The sequence below is a fragment of the Chaetodon auriga genome, chromosome 12, assembly GCF_051107435.1.
Source record: "Chaetodon auriga isolate fChaAug3 chromosome 12, fChaAug3.hap1, whole genome shotgun sequence".
NCBI classification, from domain to species: Eukaryota; Metazoa; Chordata; class Actinopteri; order Chaetodontiformes; family Chaetodontidae; genus Chaetodon; species Chaetodon auriga.
This window is the reverse complement of record NC_135085.1, coordinates 8,792,681-8,820,532: the sequence shown is the minus strand read 5'-3', so window position 1 is coordinate 8,820,532 and position 27,852 is coordinate 8,792,681. Positions and strand designations below refer to the sequence as shown.

The 27,852-nt window shown below is 43.1% G+C and overlaps 4 protein-coding genes across 7 annotated transcripts; 2 read left to right on the top strand and 2 right to left on the bottom strand.

Moving 5' to 3' along the window:
• The first annotated feature begins 929 nt into the window (after window positions 1–929).
• On the top strand, window positions 930–9,797 carry fggy (FGGY carbohydrate kinase domain containing). Of its 4 annotated transcripts, none has more exons than XR_013077879.1 (16): window positions 930–1,017; window positions 1,344–1,537; window positions 2,365–2,476; window positions 2,690–2,841; window positions 3,116–3,204; window positions 3,410–3,525; window positions 3,641–3,769; window positions 4,799–4,902; window positions 5,411–5,518; window positions 5,745–5,806; window positions 6,166–6,328; window positions 7,236–7,310; window positions 7,446–7,566; window positions 7,696–7,804; window positions 9,033–9,094; window positions 9,280–9,356. XR_013077879.1 is itself a non-coding variant. In XM_076745173.1 (16 exons), exons 2-16 carry the CDS (start codon window positions 1,355–1,357, stop codon window positions 9,359–9,361), a joined length of 1,653 nt encoding a protein of 550 aa, XP_076601288.1. In that variant the 5' UTR covers window positions 930–1,017; window positions 1,344–1,354; the 3' UTR covers window positions 9,362–9,797. The 4 variants fall into 4 exon arrangements, 3 of the variants coding, with proteins under 3 accessions (XP_076601288.1, XP_076601289.1, XP_076601286.1); XM_076745173.1 differs by having other exon boundaries at window positions 7,710–7,804; window positions 9,280–9,797; XM_076745174.1 differs by having other exon boundaries at window positions 7,710–7,769; window positions 9,280–9,783.
• Window positions 9,798–10,561: 764 nt separating this feature from the next.
• Window positions 10,562–12,943, bottom strand: LOC143329566 (peroxiredoxin-6-like). Its single transcript, XM_076745535.1, has 5 exons — window positions 12,834–12,943; window positions 12,102–12,258; window positions 11,392–11,538; window positions 11,108–11,254; window positions 10,562–11,013 (listed from the first exon to the last, which is right to left on the bottom strand). The coding sequence occupies exons 1-5, from the start codon at window positions 12,923–12,925 to the stop codon at window positions 10,885–10,887; spliced, it is 672 nt and encodes a 223-aa protein (XP_076601650.1). The 5' UTR covers window positions 12,926–12,943; the 3' UTR covers window positions 10,562–10,884.
• Window positions 12,944–13,509: 566 nt separating this feature from the next.
• On the top strand, window positions 13,510–15,721 carry LOC143329699 (polyisoprenoid diphosphate/phosphate phosphohydrolase PLPP6-like). The gene is made up of 2 exons (XM_076745710.1): window positions 13,510–13,898; window positions 15,004–15,721. The coding sequence occupies exons 1-2, from the start codon at window positions 13,520–13,522 to the stop codon at window positions 15,423–15,425; spliced, it is 801 nt and encodes a 266-aa protein (XP_076601825.1). The 5' UTR covers window positions 13,510–13,519; the 3' UTR covers window positions 15,426–15,721.
• Window positions 15,722–18,583: 2,862 nt separating this feature from the next.
• On the bottom strand, window positions 18,584–20,796 carry LOC143329860 (myocilin-like). The gene is made up of 3 exons (XM_076745978.1): window positions 20,313–20,796; window positions 19,609–19,713; window positions 18,584–19,476 (listed from the first exon to the last, which is right to left on the bottom strand). The coding sequence occupies exons 1-3, from the start codon at window positions 20,794–20,796 to the stop codon at window positions 18,674–18,676; spliced, it is 1,392 nt and encodes a 463-aa protein (XP_076602093.1). The 3' UTR covers window positions 18,584–18,673.
• Window positions 20,797–27,852: the final 7,056 nt, after the last annotated feature.

Here is a 27,852-nt window from a genome sequence, read left to right as displayed (position 1 = left end):
ATGAATTTGTTTTACTTTGTTTACCTGGAGAAGACAAGATACAAACAAAGGGGAGAAGTGGTGGTAGTGAGGCTCACATCGTTATGGGGCATAAGGAAAAAAAAAAGGTTGGGCCCCTGAACTTGAACTTGTCGCCTCCAATTTCCAGATGTGTCCAGTGCACACAGCAGACTACATATGGTTCCTTTAGTTGTTTGCTCAACACTCAAGACAGCACTTAATTGTTGAGTCATAGCAAAGGTCAAATTTCAGGATATTTAGTGTGATATAATGTATGTGTAAAAATCTTGGAATCAGCTCCGGTGTCCTCTGTAGTCGCTCATCTCTTGACAGGTTGCTTGGAATAATGTGTGGGGCTTATCAGTATTAATCAGCTGGGTTAGCACTTACCCAGAAATTCCTTGTTGTAATAATACTTATTGTTGACCTGTGTGTCAGTTTGTGTCAATATGATTGGACATAGCTTTATTTAGTCATATGCATCAAGAGGAAATAATGTAAACTAAAATAATAAAGATCTTAATGCTAGATTTTCACACAGGGGCCCTCCACAAAACAGGTAACAATTAGATAAATGAAGCACAACCTCTCTTAGTTCCTGTTGTCCTTTAATGTTAAAAATTCCTATAAAACTTTTCAAGTTATAAAACCATGTGCATGTCATTACACAATAAACTTGGGGCTTTTGGGACCCTGGATCCCACTTTGCTTATTTAAAAAGCCCATCTCCCAGAGCGATGTACTGTCAGTGTAAAACAGTTTATTTTTTGGGTTGCAGGTTTTTTTCCTCAATTAAATTGAAGCAAAGGAACAAAAACACAGAGCAAGAGTTGAAAATAACCCTCTCGTGGTGCCTACTTGTCTTGTTTCGGGAGATATACGTTTCAGCAGAAAATTCGATTTGCCCTTTTTGGCCGCTTTCGCCTTCCGTCGCAACCACCGTCTCTAGCTCAAAGTACGCCTAACAGAAAGTCAAAAGTGATGTTTACTGCGGTGAAATAAGATTTTAAACTGCCGGTAAGTTCGGAGATTTTGTTCTAGCAGATTTACAAATGTCCGCTCTGTTTGAAAACGTCTGTTTAGAGCATTTCAGGTGCAAAACAGAGTTGGATAATCTCTATCTTCCCCTTTGCTGCACTGGTGTGTTATCATGATCACTTGAAGACGGTTTGAATGTCTGATAAGATACAGAGAAGAAATTATCAATCAAAAGCAAAGGCATATGTGTTAATATCTGTGTTAGCTTACGTGTATCTGGGAACAGTCTATTAAATGGTGACGCAGACAGTGTAACCTGGTTAATAATCCACCTGGACCCTCTGCTCCCCTGCCTCTGCATTCAGCTCGTCTCCTCATGGCAGAGGTCTATTATGTTGGGGTGGACGTGGGCACCGCCAGTGTCCGGGCTGCGCTGGTCACCAGGGCCGGTCAGCTGAAGAGCACTGCAGAGGAGCCCATCAGCATCTGGGAGCCCCAAGCTGACCATTATGTTCAGTCCTCCACTGAGATCTGGGAGAAATGCTGCACACTTGTAAAGGTGGGGTGACCTCAGAGCAGCCGGTGGTCCTCAGCCTTTTCTTTACATATCACTCCAATGCAGTCAGATAAACGGCATCATAGACCCCACTCCACACCCTCCAAATGTCTTTACTTCAAATGACTTAAAAGAGTAAAACGTAAAACGACATAGAAGTGGATATTGTTACATTATTTTTTGTTTATCCATTACTCGTAGCTAGCTATTTCAACTTCTCACCCATTACTGTACTGTTAGCTGACTATTTGAACTGTTTTCTTAATAACTGTTTATTCATTACATTCAACTAATATTTCAACTGGTTATTCATTACATTTAGCTAATATGTAAACCTTTTAGCCATTACTCTTAGCTAATATTTCAACTGCAAATCCATTACTTCCAGCTAGCTAAGGCTAACTGTCTCAACTGTTTATCCAAAAGTTAAGTTTAGCTAATATTTCAACTGTTTATTATTACTTTAAGTTAATTATTTCAGCTATTTTTTTTAAATTATTTTTACTCTTTTGACCATTTCTGTGATACTTTTAGCTAACTATTTCAGCTAAACATCAGTATCACAATTCAGTCTGGATGTTTGTTTTTCTTCTGGCTGAGAGGACAAAGACATTGTGTCGGTGTGATTCAAACATGCTGATCATTTGAGAAAATAAATGAGGGCTTATTCCAATTATTGTCACTGTTACGCACACCGTGTGTTGGAGTATGATGCAGTGCCTGCTCATGTATTCACACACACCCTCTTATAATCACTCCACAGATGTTACTAATGTGTAAAAGTGCTGACCCAGTGTAATTTTTCAGACTGTGTTTTATATCTGTTACAGAGAGTTACCCAAAGTGTGGAGAGGAGTCAAGTACGAGGTATCGGCTTTGATGCCACTTGCTCTCTCGTGGTTTTGGACCAAAGCTTCCAGCCTGTGGCAGTCAATCAGGATGGTAAGTCAAACATTTATTTCCTAGATGCTCAGGTTAAATGGCTGATTAAATGCCGCAGAGATATTACATACTTATCACAACAGTTTTGTTTATCTTCTCCTAATCGGCCTATTTAATCTCAGAATGACACCTGGGATATTCAGTCCATGCAGCATCACATGTCTGATATATTTTTATTTACATTTTACTTTTATTAAAACCTGGCTTTCCCAGGTGACAGACAAAGGAACGTGGTGATGTGGATGGACCATCGTGCTGAAGAGCAGGCCGCTCGGATAACAAACACCGGCCACAGGGTCCTGAGCAGGGTGGGAGGGGTCATGTCACCAGAGATGCAACCCCCTAAGCTGCTCTGGCTCAAAGAGGTGAGAGGTGAGCAAGGTCACCACAGGACCACTGATCTCCGTATGTTTTATTGTCGCTCTCTGCATTGGCTGGTCAGCATGTGCCTGGTATTGTTTTAGAAGTCCTTCAGCCTTACACACCTCTTTCTTGGGAAGCATCTGGTGGATTGTGGAAACTTCAAAACATGTTAGAGATCCCGGAAAAGTGGTTTGTTGTTAAAGTCTGTCAGTACATGCACATGCTGTGTTGTTACCCACTGATCATCAGTACACATTTCACTTGTCCTTTCATCAGAATCTAAAAGAAAGCTGCTGGAACAAAGCTGCTCACTTTTTCGACCTTCCAGACTTCCTGTCTTGGAAGGCAACAGGCTCTTTGACACGGTGAGCTTTGTCGGATGACGTTGGATACGTTATCCTTGTATTGAATGTCTGTTTTAAAGAAAAGCTTGTCCTCTATAGCAGGGGTAATTCCAGTTTTTGATACTGTGGCCTTCAGATACTGTTAACATGATCTTATGCTGTACTTAATGTATGTTCCTAATTCTTTATGAGACATGTTACAGTACTATTCTGCAATGTTTCACAGGTCTTTATGTACTCTGGTGTGTAAATGGACGTATTGCCCTCCAGAGGGATGGGATGCTAGTTTTTGGGCCAGTATTGGACTGGAGGATCTCCTGGAAAACAACTTTTCCAAAATAGGTAAAAGAAATTAACACATAAGCTTTAGATCAATTGTATATTGTAAGATGTTCATGTTATGGTCTTTTCACACACCTCATCTATTATTTAAGCTGTGCTGTTTTCTGCCATCCAGGCAGTGTGACGTGTCCTCCAGGGAGCCCGCTGGGAGACGGCCTCACCCAGGAGGCAGCAGCAGATATGGGTTTGAACCCAGGAACTGCAGTTGGTGCTTCTCTCATCGATGCTCATGCTGGAGGCCTTGGTATTCATCCTAAACTCTTAATTGAACCAGTCTTCTTCTGCCAAATATATTGGGGTTTTTTTTAGGTGCATTAGGTAACTTAAACTTTGCAGGTGCCACATGGCTTTGAGAGGTTTTTAAGATGTAAACTCTTGTAACCATTAAACATGAAATGTGTCATCAGTAAGACACCAACAGGAGAGGGGAGGTAGACGATTGAATGTTTATGTCTAAAGTTGACATTTTGGTTAAGAGTGGATGTAAGATGAAGCTCTTGGAGAGTCAAAAAAGTGGTTAGATTTTGATATTTCTTGTGCACAAATATTAAGTGAAGCATAACTGTGGTGCTAGAGAAGGTGAGAGGCTTCTAAACCACCAAATATCAACCTCGGCATAATGCAAACATCCACAGCAATTTCATGGAAGTCCACTCGATAGTTTTCAGTATCTTGGCCACAAATCTGAAAATTAGTGTAGTAGTGATGTAAGAGAGGGATGATGTGCAGTAACTGGTAACCGATGTGCCTTTTAGAACCCACCAAACCTCTGCCAGCTTTAATACTTTGGGTAAAAGACAAGTGTGAAAAGGTACTTATTAGCAGTGCTGCATACTGTGTCTGTGAGTGCTTTGTTAGTTCCAGGGCGGCGGTAGATCCTTCCCCTGGTTCAGAAATCTAAACCATCTGGTTTTGTTCTTGGAGATAAACTGCTCGTGAACTCTGCCCTCTGACCTTTGGCTGTGACCTCTGCCTATCACACATTGTTGGCATCAGTCAGAGGTTAAAATGCTCTGTACTTTCAGTGTCATGTATGTGACAGTGATGTACACCCCCTGCCCCCACGCACAGATGAACCTTCCACCTTAAACTCAAACCAGCTTGACAAACATTTTTCCAGCAGTTAGTGTCACTGCTGAATCTCACGTGAAGGTTAGAAAACCACATCAAGAGGATGTAAAGCTTTTGATATGCAAATCATTGTGATTAGTCCTTGATGGGGCTTTCACATGTAGCCATAATTCGCAGTAATCTGTAATTTTATTCTTTCCAGGCGTGATAGGTGCAGATGTAAAAGGCTTTCACTTGCCCTGCGAGGACCAGCCAATCACCTCACGCATGGCAATGATCTGTGGGACATCAACCTGTCACATGGCAGTGAGTGGTTGATATTTCCCTCTGTACATTTCAGTGGAACTTGTGTTTCACGAGGACTCTTTATATGCTGTTAAAGCACAGATACGATGTGAACTCCATGATGACCTTTCTGACACTTTTCTGAGAAAGTCGCAGCGTGACTAATACAACACCTCCTATCATGAATCACATACCGCCTCTGGTGAATTAACGGAGATGACTCTGAGGTGATTTAAAACATAGCTAATAGAAATATGCAGGTATGCAGTCTATTAAAAGTAGCCTCATAAATCAACTTTCCCATTAATGCTATGACAGGCCCATAGTAACTAAGAGGTGACGCAAATTGTTGGCATACTTTTTCAGTTATTCTGAAAGTGGAGTGGCTTCCATTGCCATCTAAAACATGCTTAGTATTTCTGTTAGCTTTTTTGCTAGAACAATACCCAGATATCTCTTTGTAGATCATCATTAGCGTGATAAACAATCCCAACTAAACCATTCGATTTGTCACCTTCGTGTGCATCAGATCAGCGAGCAGCCTCTGTTTGTGCCCGGAGTGTGGGGGCCCTGCCTGTCTGCCATGGTGCCTGGCATGTGGCTCAACGAGGGAGGGCAGAGTGCGACAGGAAGGCTGGTGAGTCCACCATCAGCTCTAAGTGATTTGACTCATCTGCTTTATGCGGCTCGAGACAACTGATTGTCATCAGTGCTTGTGAACATACTCATGTTTAAAGTGATGATGAAAATGATTCTAAAACCTTTGTTTGGTGATTTGTTTCAGTACACTCTAGTTATCTTTGCCTTCTTAGCCTTTATGTCATCAGCTGTGTTAAATCGTGTTGCTCTCTCTCCTCCCTCAGATCGACCACATGGTGAAGGGCCACGCTGCCTACACCCAGCTCCAGGAACAGGCACGGCAGAGGTCAGCTGATGCGTTCAGTGCTGCACCTCCCAGAACCGTTTTAGCACAGCTGTTATCCCCGTTCAGCTGGTGATTAGTAATATTAAGTAAGCTTTAGCAAGATTAGATGCTTAGTAAGGTTGCGCGTTCTATACAGCTCAACTATTTTGTGGAAGTTATTAATAAAAACACTTGTTATTTGTTTGCTTTTCCTAACATTTACTTAGAATTAAATGGAAATGTCCTGGTATACTGTCATTGTCAAAATGTCTTTGAAGAAAAAGGTCTGTAGCATTTTCCTGTTGTTCCTGTGCATACAACAGATTTCATGTTATTTCATCAGACGTGGTTCTTCATTATCTTGCTGTTACTTTTCCCAGATCTCCCTTCACTGGTGAGAACATCTACAGCTACCTGAACAGCCACCTGACTCTAATGGCTAACTCTCACTCTGCCGTGGATCTGCTGGCCTCCAGTCTGCACATGTGGCCGGACTTTCACGGGAACAGGTCCCCTTTGGCTGACCCCACCTTGAAGGGCATGGTGAGGGAACATAAATCAATTCTTCACATGACTTATGACATTATATATTATTGATGAAAGCAGAGGGTTTTGAGTTTATTATCGCAAAAACCCTCAGAGGGGAAGTGGTCATTACACACCCCCCTATAATGTTAAAGTATTATTAAGTGGTCCAATTCAGTTACAGCTAAGCATTTTGGTAAATAAATACTAGCTAGTCATACCACTCACCCCTAAAACCACTTTCTTTGTGCTTTGTTTGACTTGTTAATGAGTGGGCTTTAGGAGAATGTCTGAATTTTGGACAGCAGCAGGCTAGTTGTGGTCACATGCCTCCACTTGCTAAGCTAAGCTAATTGCCTTCTGGCTCCAGCTCCTTATCTAAAGCACAGACATGAAACGTGGTAGAAGTGGTATCGATGTTCTCATCTAAATCTCGAAAAGTACCCAATTGTCTGTATCAATCAATGCGTAACACCGTAAGCCTGCAGATAATTGAAGCAGCTAAATTCACGAAGCAGCGCAGTCACACTGTGGCTCAGTTTTCATTTCATAACAGCATGTTAGAATTAGATTTTTCTTGGTTTGCAAACATCACCTTTCATTTTTGTAACGTTGCACTGACAACAGTTTACATTCACAGAGTCGGTGCAAAAAATGAACTTGGTGCTTCAAATGAAAGTGTGTCACAGATGAATGATTAACGTGTCAGTTAGGCTAAGCTTTGTTTCCAGGTCATAGCTGTAGTTTCAGAAAGCAGGGAGCAGAGAGCTGGTGATTAATGTTTTTGACTGAATCATTTGTGATTTAAGATACCAGACCCTCAGTGACATATTTGCTGTCATTACCCCTTTTGTTGGTGAACACACCCCTCTTACTATACAGCACTGACACATTTTTGCATGAGTGACTCAGTACTGTTTTGCAGGTGATCGGACTTTCACTGTCCCAAACCTTGGATGACTTGGCCCTGCTCTATTTGGCCACTGTACAAGCCCTCGCTGTGAGTCTGCTGGAGTTTCAAACTTTCAGATGACTTCCTCTGAGACTCAGATCCTAGTGCCTTAAAAGTACAAAGGAAGCTTGCCTTTTTTCACCTATAACTTGATTCCTCTTGTGTCTTCCTCTTCGGTTTCAGCTTGGTACGCTTCATATTCTGGAGGCCATGAAAGAAGCAGGACATGACATCAGAACCCTCTTCCTGTGTGGCGGTTTGAGCAAAAACTCCCTGTTTGTGCAGATTCACGCTAACGCTACAGGTACTGGGAATGACAATTTAGCTAAATAGACATTTCATTCAGAAATGTTAAATAAACTTAGCACTAAAACTTAAAATATTTACATTGAAATACAATGTAAAATAAACCGCACACACTTTTGTTAAACAGTATCTCCCCTTCAGGACTGCCTGTGGTTTTGCCTGACCAGATGGAGGCTGTGTTAATAGGAGCAGCAGTCCTGGGTGCTTGTGCGTCACAGGACTACAGCAGTATACAGGTGGAGTGACACACAGACACATGCAGTATCCTTGTGTGCTTTCAAACACACATTCTTAATGAGTCTTCAGGTATTTCTGTGTGAGTGCAACTGTTGTGCACAACACATGGGCCACTGCAAGAGATTCATTGTTATGGGAATTTAGAGTACAGATTTTTTTTTTTTTTTTTTTTCCAAAAGCATCACACAAAATCACCCGGATCCTCAAAACTATGTAATCGTCTCTTTCTGTGCTCTTAACTGATAACTAATTTGGGGAATCTGGTGTACATGTACAGACAATGGGAATTTGCATTGGCTATTTTATGCAAGTGGTAAAAGTAGCATAAACCTGCTGCTTGGTGCATGTTGTGTTACAGAGCTTGGTTCCTGAAAGCTTCAAGTACACCACATCCTACATTTCCTAACTGAACAGCATCTTTAATTAGACCACCCTGCTTTATAAATACCCCTTTCTTTCAAACCACACACCTCCAGTTACTAAAGCAGGCTTCTCAAGTCTCGAGCCAAATCCAAAATAAGATTTCCTTTTTCAAACTCAAGAAATCTCCCTCCAGAGCCACAGACGACATCGCACAATTGTTTCCACAGGCTGAGTAGCGCTCTGTAGTGTGCCCTTTTTAAAAAGCATGTTTATTTTGCAGTGTATTTAGCAGTTTGCAATCCAATCTTCTCGATTTGTAGGCCAAGCTGTGTGCACGCAGCACAGATCTCACAATCACTGCCCCATTGCCTCCATCTGCCGCGTGGAACCACAATGCAAAGCGTAAAGTGCACGGCTCGGCTTGCTTCAGTCACAGAGAAGATTTGTGCACAGTGCATGTCAGATATAAAGCGAGGATTAATCTTTTGCGAGGTCGAGCTCTCCTCCTTTGGTGTCTCAGGACCAGAGCTCGAAGCACAAGAGAATGGCAAGCCTTTAAGCCAGATATACTAAAAATAAGACATTATTGTTTGGACTAGGCTGCACCTGTCAACCCATTTTCAGCCGTAACTGCAGCAGGCAGTTGTTACGTCTGATCCTCTGAGCTGCACTCAGTCAACTGGCTGGATTTTGTAGGTTTAGACAGCAGAGAGGCCCCGCACTGCGTTAGTCAGAACTCAGCCACACCAAAACCAGTGCAGTTGGCTCGTGTTCGTCCAATAACTGGGTCACGGCTGGCATGAAACTGAACGTGCACAACATGACTTATTGAGTGATATTTGTCTTTGCAATTTGTGTTTTTAGGAGGCGATGGGGAAAATGGCGAAAGTGGGGAGAGTTGTTCAGCCTGACTATGAACTCCAGAGGTGAGAGCAAGAGGGGTGAAAGTCATGGTTGCTGTAATGGTCTGTGGAAGAGTAATGGAAATGAATATATATGATGCTCAATCCAGTAAGAAAGCAACACAGCAACTATTTTCTTATGAAAAAGTGGACAGCACTGTGCATATCAGCTCTCTGTAATACTTTTCTGCATGTCATGCTTTTTCCAGCTTCTATGAGAGAAAATACAAGGTGTTCCTGCGACTGTTCGCCCACCAGAGGGAGTACCAGGCCCTCATGAACCAGAGATGACCGTGCCGGTGGGAGGCGGCTGTGCTGGAACTGACTCTCTCTGACGTAACAGTGCTGACGAATCCACTACTCGAAACAAGAACAGACGTCTTAACCGCGCTGCTTCTTCTGACGTTATCAATGGTCTGGTTTTTACATTTTGTCAATAAGCTGAAGGAAAACCAGTCTGAGGGATGAACATCTGTCAAGGTGTTCAGTTGGTTCTGAATGCTGGCAAAGTTTAAACTTCACACATCCAATACAAATGATAATAGAGAAGACCTTAATGGGGACAAGCTGTTGGAGCTTTCCATGGCTGTCTGTCTTGTACACCTACTGCTGCAGCTCTACCCAAAATGAAGAGGAAGCTGCAGCAGGCTTAGTGGTCCCTCAGCTCCGCCCACAGTCAAATACCATCAAGTACTGTCACCTTCAAATGCGTTCCTAATAAATAATTAAAATGATAGAATTGTGCTCATGCCTTTCACTGATGCTTCATCCTACCACTTCCACTTTTGATATATAATTTACTGTGCTTCAACTTAATAGTGACACTCATCCATTTTTAAACACCTTGTCTGTCTTCTCTCTTCTCTGTATTTGACCTTATTCCTCTATTTCCTGTTTGTATCGCCTCCACTGTCCTTAAAATCACCTGTGTTCTGGTCACAGAGGAGCCTGTTGCCAGCAGCTTCCAGGATCAAACTTGATAAGCTCTTCACTGATGCTGCCGACCCAGGGGCTGGGGGGGGGGGGGCACACACCAAATCCTGCACAGCTGAGTTAACAGCCGCCTTCGAACAGAACAAAAGGTGGTGTCCAGAACACAAGTCTTTAGTTTAAAACTTATGGTCAAAAATGAGCAACATGAATGCTTTTATTGTACAACGCAGGTGAAATTCGCAACCATTAGATTACAAATCCAGTAAATCCACAAGAATTTCAGTGAAATTAGTTTGCCCTGGCAAAACTAATGCAGCGTTATTGTAATCGATTATATGAAAGTGGTCAATTCGACGAGTACGAGAACAAATTAATTGTAACTGTGTTTAATGAAGGAAATCTGTCAGATAAAAAGAAAACCCAGGCAGTGGAAATAGTATCACATGCTGTCACTAGGTTGTGCTCTGTGCAAATGGCACCATAAACCACTTCCTCTTGCATTGGTCAGACAAAGGAGTACCAAAATTAGTAGAAAAGTAAAAGTACCAAAACCGCATTACTAGATTAAATATTTTATCATCAATATGAAAAAAATATCCAGTTTGCAAACTTCTACCCTCTCCAAAACATTCCCCCTTTGGAGAAGTAAGCCATACGGTGCAGGCTTTATTACTGGAGCCGTGCACACCGCACAATGTCTACATTAGAGAAGCCTTTATTTTCTTTGAGGCATTACTTTTCATTTCATACATTTTGTCAGGGACTGATTCACAGCTGGTATGCCTGCTGACTTGTTTATCCACCTGGTGGAGACAAAAACCAGCAGGTCCAGTCTGCGTGACAGAAGTGAATGCTGAACATCAGTGCTGTCTCTGCACTGTTCATGGCTGGGGTGTGTAGCGCAGGTACTTCTTTCCAGAGGGCAGGTCTTTGGTGTAGACGCCATCTGGGAACAAAGATGCCGCCTCCTCCTCAGACATGTTGGGAGGGACCATCACACAGTCGCCAGGCTGAAGGCAGACGGATGCAGGTTAATCTATGTTGCCTCAGGTCGAGTTATGCTTCCACTGTCTGTAGACCGTCGCTTTCAAACATGTGACATACCTTCCAGTCTGCTGGTGTGGCTACTCGTTTTCCTGCTGTGATCTGCAGTGAGTCCACCACTCTTAAAATCTCATCAAAGTTGCGTCCAGTGGTGGCAGGATAAAGGAATGACAGTTTCAGCCTTTTGTCAGGGCCAATGATAAACACCTGCACACAAACAGAGACACAGGTAGAGCCAGGGAGGGTTAATCGTTACTCTCTGTAGGCATGAGAGCTGATAACATATTAAGCTCGAATGCTGCCCCATAAAATATGAGAAGTGGATGTTGATTGTGAAGACTTACACAGCGGGCAGTGAGCGGCATGCCATCTTTGTCCTTCTCATCAGGGTCCAGCATGCCCAGGGCCACTGCCAGCTCCCGTTTACTGTCTGCTATGATGGGAAAGGGCAGCGAGCAGCAAGAGTCGTCACAGTTGTAAGCCAGGATGTCCTGGTTAGTACAGAGACACAAGTCCCTTAGATCATTATGTCCACAGAGTGATACTCTGATGGAGCTCTGTTGTCTTACAGGAACATCTAGATTTAGATAATGATAAAATATATGATGATAAAAATAATTAAAGGAAACATGTAGTGCAGCACACACAGCAAAGGGAACATTGATGGAAATAAAGATGGGAAGAAAAAAACAGGATTTGGCTTTAGGATTGCTATTAAAATGGGTTAGATATTCAATATACTAATTTGAACTTGATTAACAACCAATGTCTGTGACTTTTCTGTGGCTGCAGCTGGTGCTTATTCAAACTGGTGTTATTGACCATACCATCTTGTCCAGTTCTTCACTCAACCTGTGTTTATCCAATGTGAAATAATCTAGTAGAATCAAACACAGCTTGTCTTGTAAAATTTGAAGGTTTTATGCCACATAAAACCTTCAAATTTGAAATGTGCAGTTCACAGGATGGAAAGATGTCCATGTTAACTCTGGGCTAAATTTGCTTGAAAAGTAGAAGCTTCTTAGGTCCGGATGCGTCGCTGCAGCTGTCACACCTTGATCCAGCCGTGGTGATTCTCAAGGCAGTCGATGGACAGGGCGATCATCTTGACGTCCCGTTTACTGAACTCGCTGCTCAGTCTGGCAGCTCGACCCAGCTCCGTGGTGCACACAGGGGTGTAGTCTTTGGGGTGGGAGAACAGGACTCCCCATCTGGAATGAAAAGAGACATTAGCGAGGCTGTGTCAGGCATGATGTCAGGGTCAGTGCTTCTGCAATGAGATGCAATCTGAAGTTTTAATCTGGCTCGCTCTCCTCTCATCAGACATTCACCTCTTAATATTTTGATCATTGCACAATAGGATGAATGCGGATCTGTAGCTGACCTCAAACTGACAGGATGTGGCCTCTGTGTGAACCCAATTTTTCAGAAATAATGACAGGGGGACTAAGTCAGCAATGTGTGCACCTTCAACAAGTTGGAGGGATGTTAGGTTTGACCTCCCCACCTGGTCATCTCACTGCTGCTTTTAATTTCTCTGATTTGATCATCTCAGTGTCTGATCAAGACATTTCTGATCATAATGACACATGTACCTACAGGCCACAATGCCACTATTATAGCTTTAAAGGTGAAATGATGTCTGCATTACCGTCAAAGGTGTATAACAGAAATGAGAAAGCAGGAACTGGAGGCAAGCTCTGTCTCTCTGTGAGTGTGTGTGTGAACTGAATTGTCTGCGAAGCAATAATCAAAGACAATAACCATATTTAATCAGCCTACTCACGAATCACCAAGAAATTGGTGGAGTTTAATTTTGCCAGTGGTGGTGTCCGCCTCGAAATCAGGAAACACATCTCCGAGCAGTAGTCCCGGCATATTCAGTGTGGTCGTGAGGGTCTTCCGTCTGTTCGCAGCCGTTCTGATGACAGAGTAAGAATAAGAGGAGGCGGAACTTTCACTATGAACAGGATACTCTATGCATCTGTAAAGTGCACGGGACAGCATATCACTGAGTGCTCTGACGCGTAAGGTGCGTTCAGGGCGCGTTTTGATCGATTGACGCAAGGTTTCCAAATTGCCAATTTACGCGCGCGTGCGGCACAGTTTCCTTCCAAAGATTTCGATTTTTTATGAGAGTGCAGCACTGAAACACGTCTCCTCTAGAGTGTGTATTGTTAACCAATTTGATCAGAGAGTTAACAACAGCATTTACAGTGTAGAAGCAGTGCATTTGTTCCAAAAGTTCCACTACATCATAGATTTAAAAGTCAATTCTACTTTAATACCAAGAAGCAAAATGTTACCACGTGACCAGAGCAGTCCAGTTCTGAACCAGTGGCATGTTTAACCCCTGTGTCTGGACTTTCCAGTTTGCAGGATGTTTTGCGTCTGAGCGCAGCAGGATTAAAGTGTTCGAGGGCACTGGTGGTCGAGAAAGAAGGGCGGTTAGATTGCTTTGTCAAAACGAAAATGTCCTCTTCGACGTCCAGACGGAATAGTTGCCGTGGAGTTGGGTGTGCAAACCGGGCATCATCTGAGGGCCATGTCCGCCGCAGGGGCTCCAGCTGCTCTTACCTTTCCTCTGGAGCGCAAGCTGAAGACTTTCCCGTCAGTCTGAGCCAGCCCATGTTCACCATAACGCTCCGGTTTTTGCTAGCGATAGATCTGTGGCTGTCCAAGCGGCTCGGGGTGTGCGCCTGTGAGGAGTCTCCATGGGGCAGCATACGGCCCCTGGTGCGGCTGGTGGAGTTCTCTGGGCATGTCATCCCGTGGCTCATCGGCACCGTGTACACTCTGCTCCGGGGAGAGAGCGCGCAGGAGCAGGAGGTCATGCTGAACTTGGCCCTGGGTGAGTGAATGTGTGGCGATTGTTCTGAATTTGGGTTATCAAGGATGACTCAAGTAGGGTTACAGATGCCAGCATTAGTTTACATTCCTGCAGTCAAATAATTGATTTTATGCTTCTTAAAACGGCCATCCAGGGTTTACAGCTAATTAAAATTGTTCATATGGTGTAGCCGGTATTTACAAAATTTCCAGCATTTTTGGAAATTTTCAGCATGAGTCAATGATGATCTATCAACCTGCTATCATTTAGGTGTCCGCTGTGTGCGCACCTTTACATTTGGCACATTCGCTGCGGGTTAAACCGATGCGTTATTACGCACATTAGTGCCATCGCTGAAGTGAAGCCTCTGGCAGTGCATATAAATGGCTTTGTTGAGCTGCTTAATGTTAATGGCCTTTGAAACAGCGCAACATATAACAGTCCAAAGCCGCATCAGTCCACCCAAGTGTCAAATTAGTAGAGCTACAGGCTGTGCGTCCCCGTCACCGAGCGAGAAACGGCACCAGCCATGGAAAGTTTTCTCCTCTGAGCTCAGCTGATGGCATCTGTTGCCACTGAGAGACATGCACGCGACATGGCTGAAGCTTTATTTGCATGTGTAGATTATATTCGATGACTGACAGCTCTGAGATCAAGCCCTGTGCAGTTATACCGTATGGTGCTGTCGGGGTATTTTTGGCACATAATAGCATATAGGATGCCACATGCTGGACAAGTATAACCGTTCTTACATGCTACACACCAAAGAGCTATTAATGAGGTCAAGTGTTTCATAAATCACTTTATTAATGATTCTTAAACATTTATAACTGCAGATTTGATGGCCTATTCAAAAGTGAGAAACTCGTGAACTTTTATTTTTGCATAACCAACTTTTCAAACAGCATTATTACCAAATAAAAACGATAGACACCAGCCAAGGGGATTTTCCACAAAAGCTTGTTCTTATTAATGGCTAATAACTGATCCATAAAGCACTTGTAAGTGATAACCATTAATAAAGCCAGTAGTTACTAAGAATATCCATTTATTGAGAGTTGTAGAGTTGGAGTTGTAGAGAGATGTCTTAGAACCTGTGTTGTGTCTCTCTCCTTCCTCCTCACAGCTCTGTTGTTGGACCTACTATTGGTCAGAGTTGTTAAGACTCTGGTCAGACGTCGCAGGCCTGCCCAGAACCGCTCTGACATCCTCTCCACCTTCTTTGTGGAGCGCTACTCCTTCCCCTCGGGCCACGCCACACGGGCGGCCATGTGTGCCCGATTCCTCCTCGCCCAGCTGGTGGACACGGCCTCCATGCGGGTCCTGGTGGTGGGTTGGGCCGCCCTGGTGAGCCTGTCCCGGCTGCTGCTTGCCAGACACTATGTGACAGATGTGGGCTTTGGCCTGGCTATGGGCTACTGCCACTACAGTCTGGTTGAAAGGTTGTGGGTGACCTGGGACTGCCTGCAGGACCTACTGCTCATGCGACTGAGAGAGAGACTCAACAGGGTTTACGGTGGACTCTTGACGGCTGATTGGAAACACTAAGTTTGATGGAACTGTGTGTGTGGGCAAAATGTGTAGCATGAGTGTGTTTAAAACAGAAATTCCCTGCTGTTATAAAAAGTGAACTTTATTATTTTTTGGATTGTATCAAAGTTACTTCAGTAAGCTCATATTTTGTTTATCTGTTTTTATTTGTATCTGTTTGTGTTCTCTTTCATTTTTTTTTTAAAGAATGAAGGAAATATTGAATAGATGGATAGTCACCGGTGAGTTGTAACAAATCCTATTAAAATTCACATGCAGCTTGTTTGCACAATGGTGTCAATGATGCATGGACTTACAATACCAAATGAATTTCATTAAAACGTTTTTTAATAAAAAAGCCAGTTAAAATAACCTGTGTACCATTTACAGATGGAGTTTTGCATGTTACCAAGACAGCCAGTGTGCTTGTGGTTGAGTATGAAAGCTTATCTACTAAATGTAAATGCCACTGCCACAGTGCTTCCTGGTAAAGTTAGAATTTCACCTCAGCATATGGTGGCACAGTGTCACACAAGGGTTTTGTGGTTTTGTAATGAGCTGAAACAATCCACAGTGGGTTCACTGTGTTTGTGTGAACACTGGTGAGGGGGCAGTCAACTCACACTCGCCGAAGTTTCCATCAGCTGCTGCTTCTGAGTCTCCTGACTATTATTATAATACAGCCCATCTCCTCTTACAGTGTTGTTAATCTGTGCTGCCAACCACCATCTTTAACATGCCAGTGCAAATTCCAAAGTAAACTATGTTAACACGAGGTGGGTTTTTTTTGTTGTTTTGCATTTAAACTGATAAACCAGAGAGTAGACAAGTCCTTCTGCCAGTGCATGATTGAAGCAGAATAAACTGTGTGTGCATAATGCAGGTGCAAACAGTTGTCTACAGAGGGCAGTGCATAATAAGAAAATGGTCGCCAATGGCAACATGTGGGCTTGTGCACATGGATGGAGCAGGTTCAGGAGTTTTTCATCAACATGGGGTGTCAGGTCAGGACACAGAGACTGGACCTGTGATCACACTGAGGCTTATGGCCTCAGGTACATAGCCACAAACTGCTCACAGTCCTTAAACCTTACACATGTGTCAGTCATAATGCAGGTGAGGTGTGAATGTGTGTGTGTGGTTTGGTAAACTACCCTGTAGTTACTGTGTAAAAAGGGAGAAGAGGGGGTTACTTACAATAAGGAAGCTTTCACCCACATTTTCAGAGCTTTGTCTCAGTGATAGTTAAACGTAACGGTAAGTCATTACCTTGGCTGATCATGATGTGATGGATCACAAAAGCTGTTCTGGGTTCTTCTCAAACATCAGTTTTAATCATCAGATGGATCCTATGGGATGCCAGATGGACATTACTCTTTCCCAAGATTTCATCATCATCATGTTGAAAATATGCACATAACATTGTGTTGTTGGCCAAGTGTTGTTCTCCAGCAGCTATTACAATGTTCACTGTCTTCATAATAGAAAGCACTCCACATTTAAAAATCTAAAGAATATATTTTGTAAGTGTATCGTCATTTGAAAATAAATTAGGTGATACTATAACTAATATAACTGCAATAACACTGCACCCTGTTTTCTCATTTTTTCCTGACATGCTACCAAGTGATGACATAACTGCACCTTAATCACATGGGTAATCAGTAATTAAAAAGTCTCTCTTAAACACAAAAGCTGTTTCCCTTTATTCCCTAACCTCTTGTCCTTTTCGTCAGTACTTACACATACAGGTACCCAGTAGTGTTCCATTGATATCCCATAATTACACCATAATTTGGGACCTAAAGTGTCACCAAAACATCGCATCAACAACTAGCTTCCAACAACTACCTAACATACTAGCTTAAATGCTAATTAGCGTTCAACAAGGCCCTCTAGCCTCAGTTATAATTAGCATAGGCTAATTAGCTAACCACCAAAAAGCAGGCATTAAGGTGCTGATTTAATACAAACTATATAACGTGCATAACTGTTTGCAGAACAGTGAACTGAACAGTCCACTTACTATACTTTAGGTCGTCTCAGGTAAAGTTTACTTTCATTAGGTGCTTTCACAATCACAGACTGTAGCATGATGCATGAGGCTCTGTGATACAGGGGTTATACCTATAAGGGCCACAAAAGCGGCATTTATACTATAACATAAATGGGCAGGTGAAACTGTTACACATTTTAACTGGTAAAAGTGGCGCCTGGTACCATGTGTGTTTCATGACCTTCTGGAGCCATGGTGGACTGAATTTGTGAATGAATATGAAAATATAGGTAAGCTCAGCTCAGCTCAAAGGTCAGTGGCACTTGGTTACTTACAGTATGTGATAGGCCACAGCCAGCCCCTGGTTCAATGGCTGACATAGTTCAGTATTATTATACTGAGACCATATATAATGATATAAGGACTTTTCTAAAACACACAAAGCAAACATTTCATACACATTTAATACAAGCATACAACCGGAGTCTCACTGCACCGGAGAAGATACTGTGCACACACTAAATACACATTAGGCATGCACAGTCACCATGATATCACAGTGTTCACTCCGTCAGTGGAGTGTGCACAAATGTTATGATTGCTATAAAGCTTTAATTGCAGATTAGTTAGCCTAGTTTCTTATGTTGCATGTGCATTTTTTGTAATACACTACATTCAGACAATCAATTCATCAGTTAAACTAAACTAAGAAAAACTGAGCATTATGTAAGATGGTGAGTGTGGAGAAACAATGTTTTGGAGAAATTCTGTGTTTTAGTAACAAATGGATAAATTTGAACAAAAACCTGAATTAGGTGACTGTCATCTGTGTGTTCATGCAGTGTGCTTTGATACACCGTCCACACTCTCCATACGTGCTTCATATTCTCATTATAGAGGACAGGCAGCACATGTCTGCTCATTGTTAGTAAAAGATGTGACCATCTGAGATTAAACTGCAAACCAAATAATGACATAAACAGGCACGTGTGTCTTTTTTTAAATGTTTTATTGAGAACTTAAATAACACAAACATTTTTGACAGATTAAAAAAAAAACAATCACGATTCTAAACTATGATTACTGTGTCTGAGATCATTAGGAGCTCATAGCTATGTTAATCAGCTTTAACGATATATTTCTGTTGCCATAATAGATCTCATTTACAATAGAAATAGAAAAAATAGATTTTAGTGATGCAAAACACATAGATGACCTCAGGACAATGCAAATGATTTTATGTTTCATCTCATTCAGTTCTGTGTCCTCTTTAGCTGCTGCCATGGCTGGTCCTGCCCAGTCTGATGTCATAAGTGACCATGTGGTAGTTGTCCCATGCGTACAGCTTCCTCTGGGCGTGGTTGTAGTCCACCATGCTGTTATAATGATACTTGTTCTTGAAGGGCACAGCAACAGCACGCCCCATGCTGGTGGCCGTGTCGAACATATAGTTGATGGTGGTGTTCAGCGTGGTGTAGCTGGCCACTGTGTACAGACGTCCGCATACCATGAAAGCATTGGCCACTGTGTTCTTCCTGATGTTGGTCTCCCAGCTCTTCTTCACTTCCAGGCTCTCAGGGTCCAGCAGGGAAATAATGATTGCACCCTTCGCCTTGTTTGTGCTGTAGATGGCCCACAGGCCCTGTTCGTCCGCCGCCAGGTCGATGTCAGTGTAGCCACCCCAGGAGTAAGGATGCTGGCCATGGAAGCCAGCATGAGGCAAATCAAGACGTGATGCCAGGCTCTCAGAGGCCAGGTCGTAACGGATCAGGGTACGGCTGCGTCTGCGTTGGTAGTAGAGGGAGCCGCGGTACACGGTAGCCCCTGTGCTCTCCACAGGCTCTGGCAGGACCAGCACCTTCATAGGGAAACCACGAGAGAATTGCTCCATGTCTTCGTATGCGAAGAGCTGACGGACATCTTTACCAACTGTGTCAATCCTCCACACTGTCTTGTTGGTGTAGTGAGGGCCCTGGGGCTCGGGATCCTGCAGCCACATTCCATACTTCCCAGTGATACTGTCAGCCTTCCTGTGCAACACGGGATCTCCCACTGACTGAAGCTCTCCACAGCCTGGAGAAAAAAGAGATTTCATTCTATGTCTTATGCATTTATAAAGCTTTTGAATGCATTCATTTGCACCAACACCACACCACTAGGTCAGTTAGAGCAGCTACGTCAGCATCAGGAAAACCCAAACCGTACCTGTGAAGTTGTCATTTCTTTCGGGAATGAGGTGGGATGCTGGAACTTCTGTAACCTCAGCCTTCATCTCCTGGTATGCACCATTCCCAAAATCATATGCAGGGTCTTAGGGAGACAGAGTGAAGAATTTGCATAAGACAAAAGTACAGACTGGGAAGAAATTTTTAGTAGAACATGACAAAAAAAAACAGACAATTTCTGTATATATTAGTAGTAAGCTACAGTAAAACCATAGTCAGTCCCAACACACAGACATCAAAGCCTAAGTGTCTTATTTATTTGTCTCAGAGCACAGCAGGTTCCCCCTGAGCCCCTGCTGCTGTTCTCCTGAAAATGATCACAGGCACATAAACAGACATGCATGAGTGACGAAGCCATAAAAGAAGAGTCTGTGTTGTAAATTCCAATCCCCTTACTCAGCCTGGGACAGCTAACTGCAACCTGACCTGCTGTCCCAATAGAGTTTTCATAGCCTAAGTCAACCACAAAGATGTTTAACCAAAAGAAGCATCAACACAGATGAGCAGCAAAATTTGCAGAAAAATATCTTTATTTTCCATTCAGCTTCCCCAAAATAGAACTTACTGGAGGCCTCAACACATTTTTGTTGTAAAGAGAAAATGTGCTCTTTTGGGCACACAATTGATTAAAAGAGTTGAAGCTGTCTATTTGTGTGTTTTCCTTTTGCTCACTGATGTACGTACCACTGGCAGGTCTGTTTTCACGCTGAGATCCTCCTGAGGTGTGTGTCTGCTTGCAGGGTTTCTGCCTGAGGCTCTCTGCCTCCTGACTCAGCTCATCCAGCCTCCTCTGCAGCTCCTGGACCTGCCTGTTCAGGCGCTCCTTGTCCTGCTGCAGCTGGTTCCTTTCCCCTGTAACCTGGGAGTAAGCTGCCTGGAGACCCTCCTCACCGTTAGCTCCGGCACCAGTCCCGACCCCTCCGTCCACTCCTGCTATGAACCGGCTGACCAAAGCCTCCAGCAGAGTGAGCCGGGACAAGACTTCATCCATCTCTGGTTTCATGCTGCTTCCAGGGCAGCTGGACTCCTTTGGACTGGCCACGGTGAAGGTGTAGTGGCAGCGTCCAGCGTGGTCATTGCTGCGGTGGAAGGAGGCTTGGTCTTGTTCCTGGCTTTGGTTCGACAGGGTTAAGCAGGACAGACACAAGAAAAACACCTGGAGCCACATTCTGGAGGGTGAGAGTCGATTCTGGTTTGGGGAAATTTGTAGGGATGCAACTGTTCAGTAGAGACTGTCTGCGCTAGATTTATATTCTTTCTCTCTTTCTTTAGCTGCTCTCTTCCCACCCGAGTATCCCTGGTCAGTGCAGGTCAGTGTCTGAATCCCAGCAATGCTTAGAGTAGGATATTTATACAGTTAACTGTCGGAGAGTGGGAGGGGATGAGGAGTGTGGCAGGGAGGGAAATAACTTAGGGGGTGTGCAGCGTGTAGAGATCCACGTGTGTGAGGTGCACTGAAAGTGGCAAACAAAGTGAAAATCACACAGTATCAGTGGAAAAATACACAGTTTGATGTTTGTTTTTTCCTGTGGAGCATTCTTTCATTGCGTCTCAACACTTGGTATGTCTCTGCAGGTTGTTTTGACTGGACAGCATCTCTTTATGTGTCTACTGGCTGTCAGCTGCTGTGCTGATTACTTCCTCCGTAACTGATGGTTTTACTATTAAACCACCCTGTGATTAACCGTAATCTCCGTTTATGACCTGGGTATGAGGTGAAATCTGGGCATCGAGAGTGAGGGTGTGGGAATCTGGGAATCTGAAGCCAACATTCACCAACCGGGTTCAACAGCAAGGCAACCTGGTCCATCAGAAGACCTGAGAGCTCACTTGTACTCTTCTCCCCTCTGTGCATCTGGAAAGGATGTCTGGTACAAGAGGATAGGCTGGCAGTCTGGCTAGGAATGGAGACATGGGGTGCTTTCAATTATGCCAACTTATGCTTCCTCACATCCTTTCTCCCAGACATTGTTCCCCCTCTGCCATCATGGAGGGTTGTCCATCCCTTAAATGCACCATGAGGAGACAAGGAATGAGGGAAAAGGAGACTTTTGGAGCGAGGAGACATAGGTGTCTCCTTGCACAAGGGAGAGCTTGAGGGAAGCGAGGAGTCATGTTAGCATAATGAAAAGCACCCATCTCGTGGTTGCTCTCCTTTCTTCCTACCAAACCCACATGAAGCCACACACCGACAGCTTTGCAGCCTTTACTATATAGTGCACCATGTTCACTGTCTGCCATTTTACTTGAGGGAACTGCCAGTGTGTAAATCTATCCATTAAATAGTGCCCTCAAAAATTCCACAATCTACAGAAAAAGGTGTGTGCATGACATGTATTTTACTTTCTGCTATCAATCTGAAGTGGTGGACTGACTGACCGACCAGCCAAAAAAGATAAACCAACATGCCAATCCCCTGGAGCCATGCAACAAGCATTAAGCAAGCATTAAAAAAAACAAACAAACAAACATGGATTTTTATCTGACTGGACACCTTATAGTGGAAACTAATCCTTTTGATTATCAAAATCTGTCTTTTCCCTCTCCTGTGTTCCAGCTGTCAGCATGTGATACCTGAACAGAGAAGGGGAAAGAGCGACTCTGTCACCAACACAAGTGGACCCATTGTTAGTGTGCAAAAGAAAATATAATGTTTTTTTGGTCTCTGGGGGTGTGAAGGTCATTACTCTCAGTTATGAACTGGTAGCACTCTCAGTTCTCCTCCACTGCCCTCTGTGACAAAATATTTAATACAAATACAAACAGCAATAAACCAGTGTACCCTGAAAAGCAGCTTGCAGCACACATCTGTGTTTGGTTCCACATCATCCGTCTGCTGCCTAGTTAACCTGTCTGTTTTATGGCCAGTGGAAAGTCACCAGTATTCCACAAGGTTTTTACCACTGAGGTGTGTTTTTCTTATGTAACATAACGACTCAGGCAACCTGTGAAAAGGGAACAGGGGATCACACAACCTCTTCCACATGCATTCCTTCTATATGCTGATGTGGCTCTACTGGGAGACGGGACTCACTGTCTGTCTGTTGAAATGCTCAACATGCATGATGGTTCTTAAAGTGTGTTCCAGTGCTTTTGTCCCTCACGCTTTTCTGTGGTCACATTCATATGCAGCACATTTTCTAGTATGTAGGACTGAACCTCCTGAAGTTGCTTTATTCTTTATTCCACACTGTCTGATAGCATCATATTCAGAATCAGCTGGCTTTTCATTGAAGCCGTTCTGCATTTTCACTGCATAAAATATACAAAACCAAGACGTCATATCATGACATGGTTTTATGGCTATAACATTTCATCAGATTGAACTATTCTACATGTCTTGTACATCATTTGGACACATTGAACCAAACTTGAGTCAGACATAAATGACATCTGAAAACTTTGTGTTCTTCACTAAAACTTAAAATAAAGTTTTGTAGGTTTCAAACAATATTTGACTGCACAAAGAAGAGCTTGTTATGTCTAGCCACCACTAAGAAATCTTTGTTTAAACCTCCAAAACCCTTTTTTTGTCACTTGGGTGTAATGGAAACAAGTTGGAAACACAGCACTGACATTTTCATCACCTGTCCAAATGATGAATGTAAGACCTTTTCTTTCTTTTAACATAGTATAGTAATAAGATTTTTTAGGTGGAACGCTGTCATGACATTTCAACAACAGCTACCCTTAGCTGGCCCATCTGCACACAGCCATTGAAGTGGGTTTTGGATTTCCAGGGTACTTTGTGGATTGTGTGTGTAGATTGTGTGTCATACCCGATCTGTCAGCTGGGGTGATGTCAGACAAACATACAAAACTTATGAATCAATGTAAGATTTTTATTCATGGTTTAAAAAAAAAAAAAAAAAAAAAAAAAAAAGAGTCTGAAGGCCATGCACATGGAAGTTTCCAGTGAGAAACAACAAAATGGGATTGTCTTCATTTAGACTGTTATATTTGAAGGATTTTTAAAGACCCAAAATGTGAAGGTAGTTCACGAGAACGGAAGCAAAAATTAAAGGAAAGTAAGACAAAACAAACATGTTAAAGAAATATTCAGTTTGTTTCTCATCTCTCAAGTCTTGATTGTGACCCTTTGGATTTATCCAGGAACTCCTTTGGGGTCTTGACCCCAAGGTTGGGAACCACCATCTTAGGGACCACAAAATAGATTCCAAAAACAGTTCTTGCAGACAGCAGCTTCACTGTGGCATGCACACCGTTCTCAGAAAAATAGGAGAAATGTAGCTGTCAGTTGACAAAAAATGATCAGTAATACAGCGAAAGAGAGAAAAGAGGAAAAATAGTAGACATTTTGTTATTTTGGAAGTTATTTCAAAAACCCTCCCAAAGTACAATCCCAGAATTCTTGGCAGTTTAGGATTTCCACTATTTAATTCTGAAGGGACAGTTAAAAGCTGCGTTTGTTTGAATATGAATTACATAATACAGGAAACAGTGGAGAGGGCTGTTCAGGACGTTGACATCACATAATGAAAACCAAACAGATGAGAGACACACTGCGACTGCTGAATCAAGACAGACATGTGGAAAATGAAATTGTCAGAATCAAAACTGTGTACACAGAATACACTACAATGTGACTGTAGATACAGAGGAAGTCAGGCGTAAGTTATTTTAAGAGCAGGACTGAGGGCTTCGGAATAATTTAGATGATGTGCCAGTTCTCTCACACAGGGTCATTAAGACAATGACAACATCATTTTCCAGTGGCTGATGAATAGCAAATTTGAGCTACACCCTCACTGAACCATCCCTGGCTCACCAGATGTGCATTTACAGGTGTGAAGTGTTGCATAATGTGTGTTTACGTGGGTGCCAGACTGCCTTGTTGATGTGCAGTGTAATACAGACATGAAGCATTCCCTCACAAGAAGCGCATTGAGCACTCAGCCATTTAACACCCTTGAACACAACCTCCCACCTCAACACATAGGTGACACTGTACTAACAGCGATCAGGTTAGCATTAGCTTGAGCTGTGTTCCTCTGAACGTCTGTGTGTGTTCAAGTTTATTAGACAGAGAAGGGAAGAAGAGAGCGAGGCAATCTTGAGGCTTTGCACATGTTGTGATGTGAGCTGCAGAGACTCAAATGACTCATGTTTGATTCATGGTGAGCCATTGATGGGGCAGAATGATAATTAGCTTTATAACTCTATAGTGTTCTGTAAATGGGCCCGCGGGGGGGAAGGCTGAGGTGTTTTTGAGAAAAGCATTAAAAATGGCCTGCTGTCTGCTGTGACTGTGAGGGTATAATCACAGTGGATCACACGCCTCCACACACGAACGCTCAGCCTCGCAGCAGCACAGTAGGTGTTGTTTGGTCTTTGACAGCTCAGTACAGGTGTTACACCAGAGGTTCTCATTACTGATGCAGACATGGCACCAGAGTGTCCTTGGTGAAAACAAAGACAGGCGCACACACAAACAGATCAGATGCAGCTGACATAACACCGCAGTGATGCTTCCTATTTAACAATTGGTGTCTTTTGCAGGTCTTTTCAAGGAGTCCTCTGCCTCACAGGAAGAGATGTGGTTCTCTTAGGTATCAGGAAATAATAGTGTCATCACTTCCTTGACTTGAGGTATCTCCAGGATGTTGTGGTGGAGACAGTAATGGTTAAGCCATCAGCATAAACCAATGGGCTATTAGTTACTGAGTGGAAATCAGTTTGATTTGCTAGGATGTGCAGAATCACTGGATTCTTAGAGGGGCAGTTTGAGATTTTGGGAAATGCACTTAGGCCTATTTGAGTTAGATGAGAAGATTGATTGTTAAATAGCCTGGCCCCACCAAATGGTAACAAATTCTGCCCACCAGCAGTCTAATGTTCACTAATTATAACTTGTTTGTCACCAAAAAAAATGGCACATAAACACCTTTTAAAGTGTGGTCGTTGGATGGACTGAACAAACAAGATCGATGTTTATCTGTGATTTTATGGGTTGCCTTTCTCGTGATGCCCACCACTGCGGCGTCAGATTCACTGCCCAGGATGAAGCAGTTTTCCAGGAAATTCAGGTGCCCATTTATGGGATTTCCAAACTATGTAAATAGTGATACTTGATGGTATAAAAAGAGACGGCCACCATAGGCGAGGAGAAAAATAAATCAGTATCACCCACAGAAACTTCATCCACTCCGAAAAATCAAGAAAGAAAATGTGATAGGACTGATTGACAAGTGATCTGCTGAGGCAGATGGGAATGATATTAGCTTTTCAGGTATTTGATCATAAATCAAAATCTGGACCAAGTGAAATTAGGACTTTATGATGGCCATAGATGAACCATCAGGGGATCATTACATCATCTTCATCATCGGTGTCTGTACCAGGTTTAATGGATATACACATAGTCTAGTAACGATATTTCAGTCTAGACCAAAGTGGCACTGGTTTGACTGACAATGAGCACTCAGCAGTCTGTCTTCTACTCCTTAAATAGGGCCAGAGTGTATGTAAAATTAGAGGTTTTTAAGAATATGTCATATTTTGAAGCAAATATTTCATATCTCTATGTCTCAACTACTCTCCATAGCAAATGTCTCTCTCTTTTGTGGCATTACATCATCTAAATACACTGTGTAAAAATAATGGAATTGCTGCTCATTGCAGTTCCAGTAATATCTGTCAGAGCGTTGCCCTCCAGACACGTTGTTTTTATAAGTATGGGTTTGCAGGATTCCAGCGGTTCTAATACGCACATTCACACAACTCAAACTGTCATTCCATCTGTGTGTGTGTGTGTGTGTGTGTGTGTGTGTGTGTATTCGTGTGTGTTGTGCAGTATGTGACTGGGCTCTGTAAAGGTGTGTGTTACGTAATGGGGCCACTGTTTTTCCTCCATTGATGACAGTTTAACAACAGAGCCCTTCCACTGTGATGCACGTCAGGCTACCCAAACTAGCTAAAAAGAGGAAAAAGCTGAGTCTATCCATTCAAATATTTTCCTTCTACAGTTGAGCCATGAATAGTTTGTAACCTTCACAACTCAGAGACTTTTCATCTCGAAATGACAGGAGCGCATGTATCTCTCCTTAGCTCATCGCAGAGGCATTGTAATCTTATTTGAGAAAGGAAGAAAGGGCAAGGTCAACTGAATTCTTTCCCTTTAAGCAGATTTAACTGTAAGGCTGTATCACATCCAACAGCTGCGCCTGCAGTTCTGTCTGTGACTGCTTGTTGTGAGCTCACGTGCAACTGCAGCTCATGTTCTGGTACCGCTCAAACCGGACACTGTAAAGGTCATTTAGTCAGCTCAGTCATGGTGAGCAGGCGGCAGCGCCATCTTGTCCAAACACAGTGCTGCAATGAAGCATGGGTAATGGATGATTCAAGGCAATGGTGGAGCGGTGCATGGGGACCAACATGTTGATTTCGCTCCCTGGCCTCCCTTTGACCTCAGGCCAATAATTTGTTTTCCACCAGCATTCCACCATCTGTCTCGTATTCAAAACATACTCTATGTACAATGACAGATAGATACACACACACACGCACAGACAGACACAGACACACACACACACACACACACACACACACACACAGACACACAGACACACAGACACACACACACACACACACTGGTATATTGTACATCTGTAATGCTGTGGTATCCGCTGCACTGTACATGGGCCAAAGTAGACAAAATAATAAAAACAGCTCATAGGAAGGACTTTAATTTTTTTTTTTTTTTTTACATTTTTTTATTAACACTTGTAGCACTGATTGGTTAAAAAACAATTTGGAGATTTGTTAGTCATGAATTTGTTTTCAAAGCAACACGAGACAACAAATAAGTACTAAATCATTTGCTCATGTAAGACAACTGCAACGTCATTCTACACGCAACCACCATCTAGTCTGGATCTGGAGGCCCCACAGGATCTTGGCTCGGTCATTCTCCACCACTTTAGGAGGTCTCTTCTATTTTGACCTTGGGGCTTCCAGCCCATACTCAGTACAGATGTTTTTGTACACTATGCCTGCCACTTGGTTATGGCGTTCCATGTGTGCTTTTCCTGCCAATGTCTTACACTCTGCCACTATGTGCTGAACTGTCTCAGGAGCACCTTTGCACAGCCTGCACCTGGAGTCCTGTCTGGTGAGGAAGACCCCTGTCTCTATTGATCTCGCACTGAGGGCCTGATCATGTGCAGCCATGATTAGTGCTTCTGTGCTGTCTTTCAGTCCAGCC

What these genes read in the sequence shown, in the direction of transcription:
- fggy (XM_076745173.1), top strand. Translation starts at nt 1,355, where the DNA reads ATGGCAGAGGTCTATTATGTTGGGGTGGACGTGGGCACCGCCAGTGTC. An exon ending in CCACTGTACAAGCCCTCGCT is followed by an intron (nt 7,311 to 7,445) that starts GTGAGTCTGCTG and finishes CTTCGGTTTCAG; the next exon opens with CTTGGTACGCTTCATATTCT. An exon ending in GATTCACGCTAACGCTACAG is followed by an intron (nt 7,567 to 7,709) that starts GTACTGGGAATG and finishes TCTCCCCTTCAG; the next exon opens with GACTGCCTGTGGTTTTGCCT.
- LOC143329566 (XM_076745535.1), bottom strand. Translation starts at nt 12,925, where the DNA reads ATGCCGGGACTACTGCTCGGAGATGTGTTTCCTGATTTCGAGGCGGAC. An exon ending in CACCAATTTCTTGGTGATTC is followed by an intron (nt 12,259 to 12,833) that starts GTGAGTAGGCTG and finishes TTTTCATTCCAG; the next exon opens with ATGGGGAGTCCTGTTCTCCC. An exon ending in ATCACCACGGCTGGATCAAG is followed by an intron (nt 11,539 to 12,101) that starts GTGTGACAGCTG and finishes TGTACTAACCAG; the next exon opens with GACATCCTGGCTTACAACTG.
- LOC143329699 (XM_076745710.1), top strand. Translation starts at nt 13,520, where the DNA reads ATGTCCTCTTCGACGTCCAGACGGAATAGTTGCCGTGGAGTTGGGTGT. An exon ending in CATGCTGAACTTGGCCCTGG is followed by an intron (nt 13,899 to 15,003) that starts GTGAGTGAATGT and finishes TCCTCCTCACAG; the next exon opens with CTCTGTTGTTGGACCTACTA.
- LOC143329860 (XM_076745978.1), bottom strand. Translation starts at nt 20,796, where the DNA reads ATGTGGCTCCAGGTGTTTTTCTTGTGTCTGTCCTGCTTAACCCTGTCG. An exon ending in TGAAAACAGACCTGCCAGTG is followed by an intron (nt 19,714 to 20,312) that starts GTACGTACATCA and finishes TGTCTCCCTAAG; the next exon opens with ACCCTGCATATGATTTTGGG. An exon ending in AAGAAATGACAACTTCACAG is followed by an intron (nt 19,477 to 19,608) that starts GTACGGTTTGGG and finishes TTTTTTCTCCAG; the next exon opens with GCTGTGGAGAGCTTCAGTCA.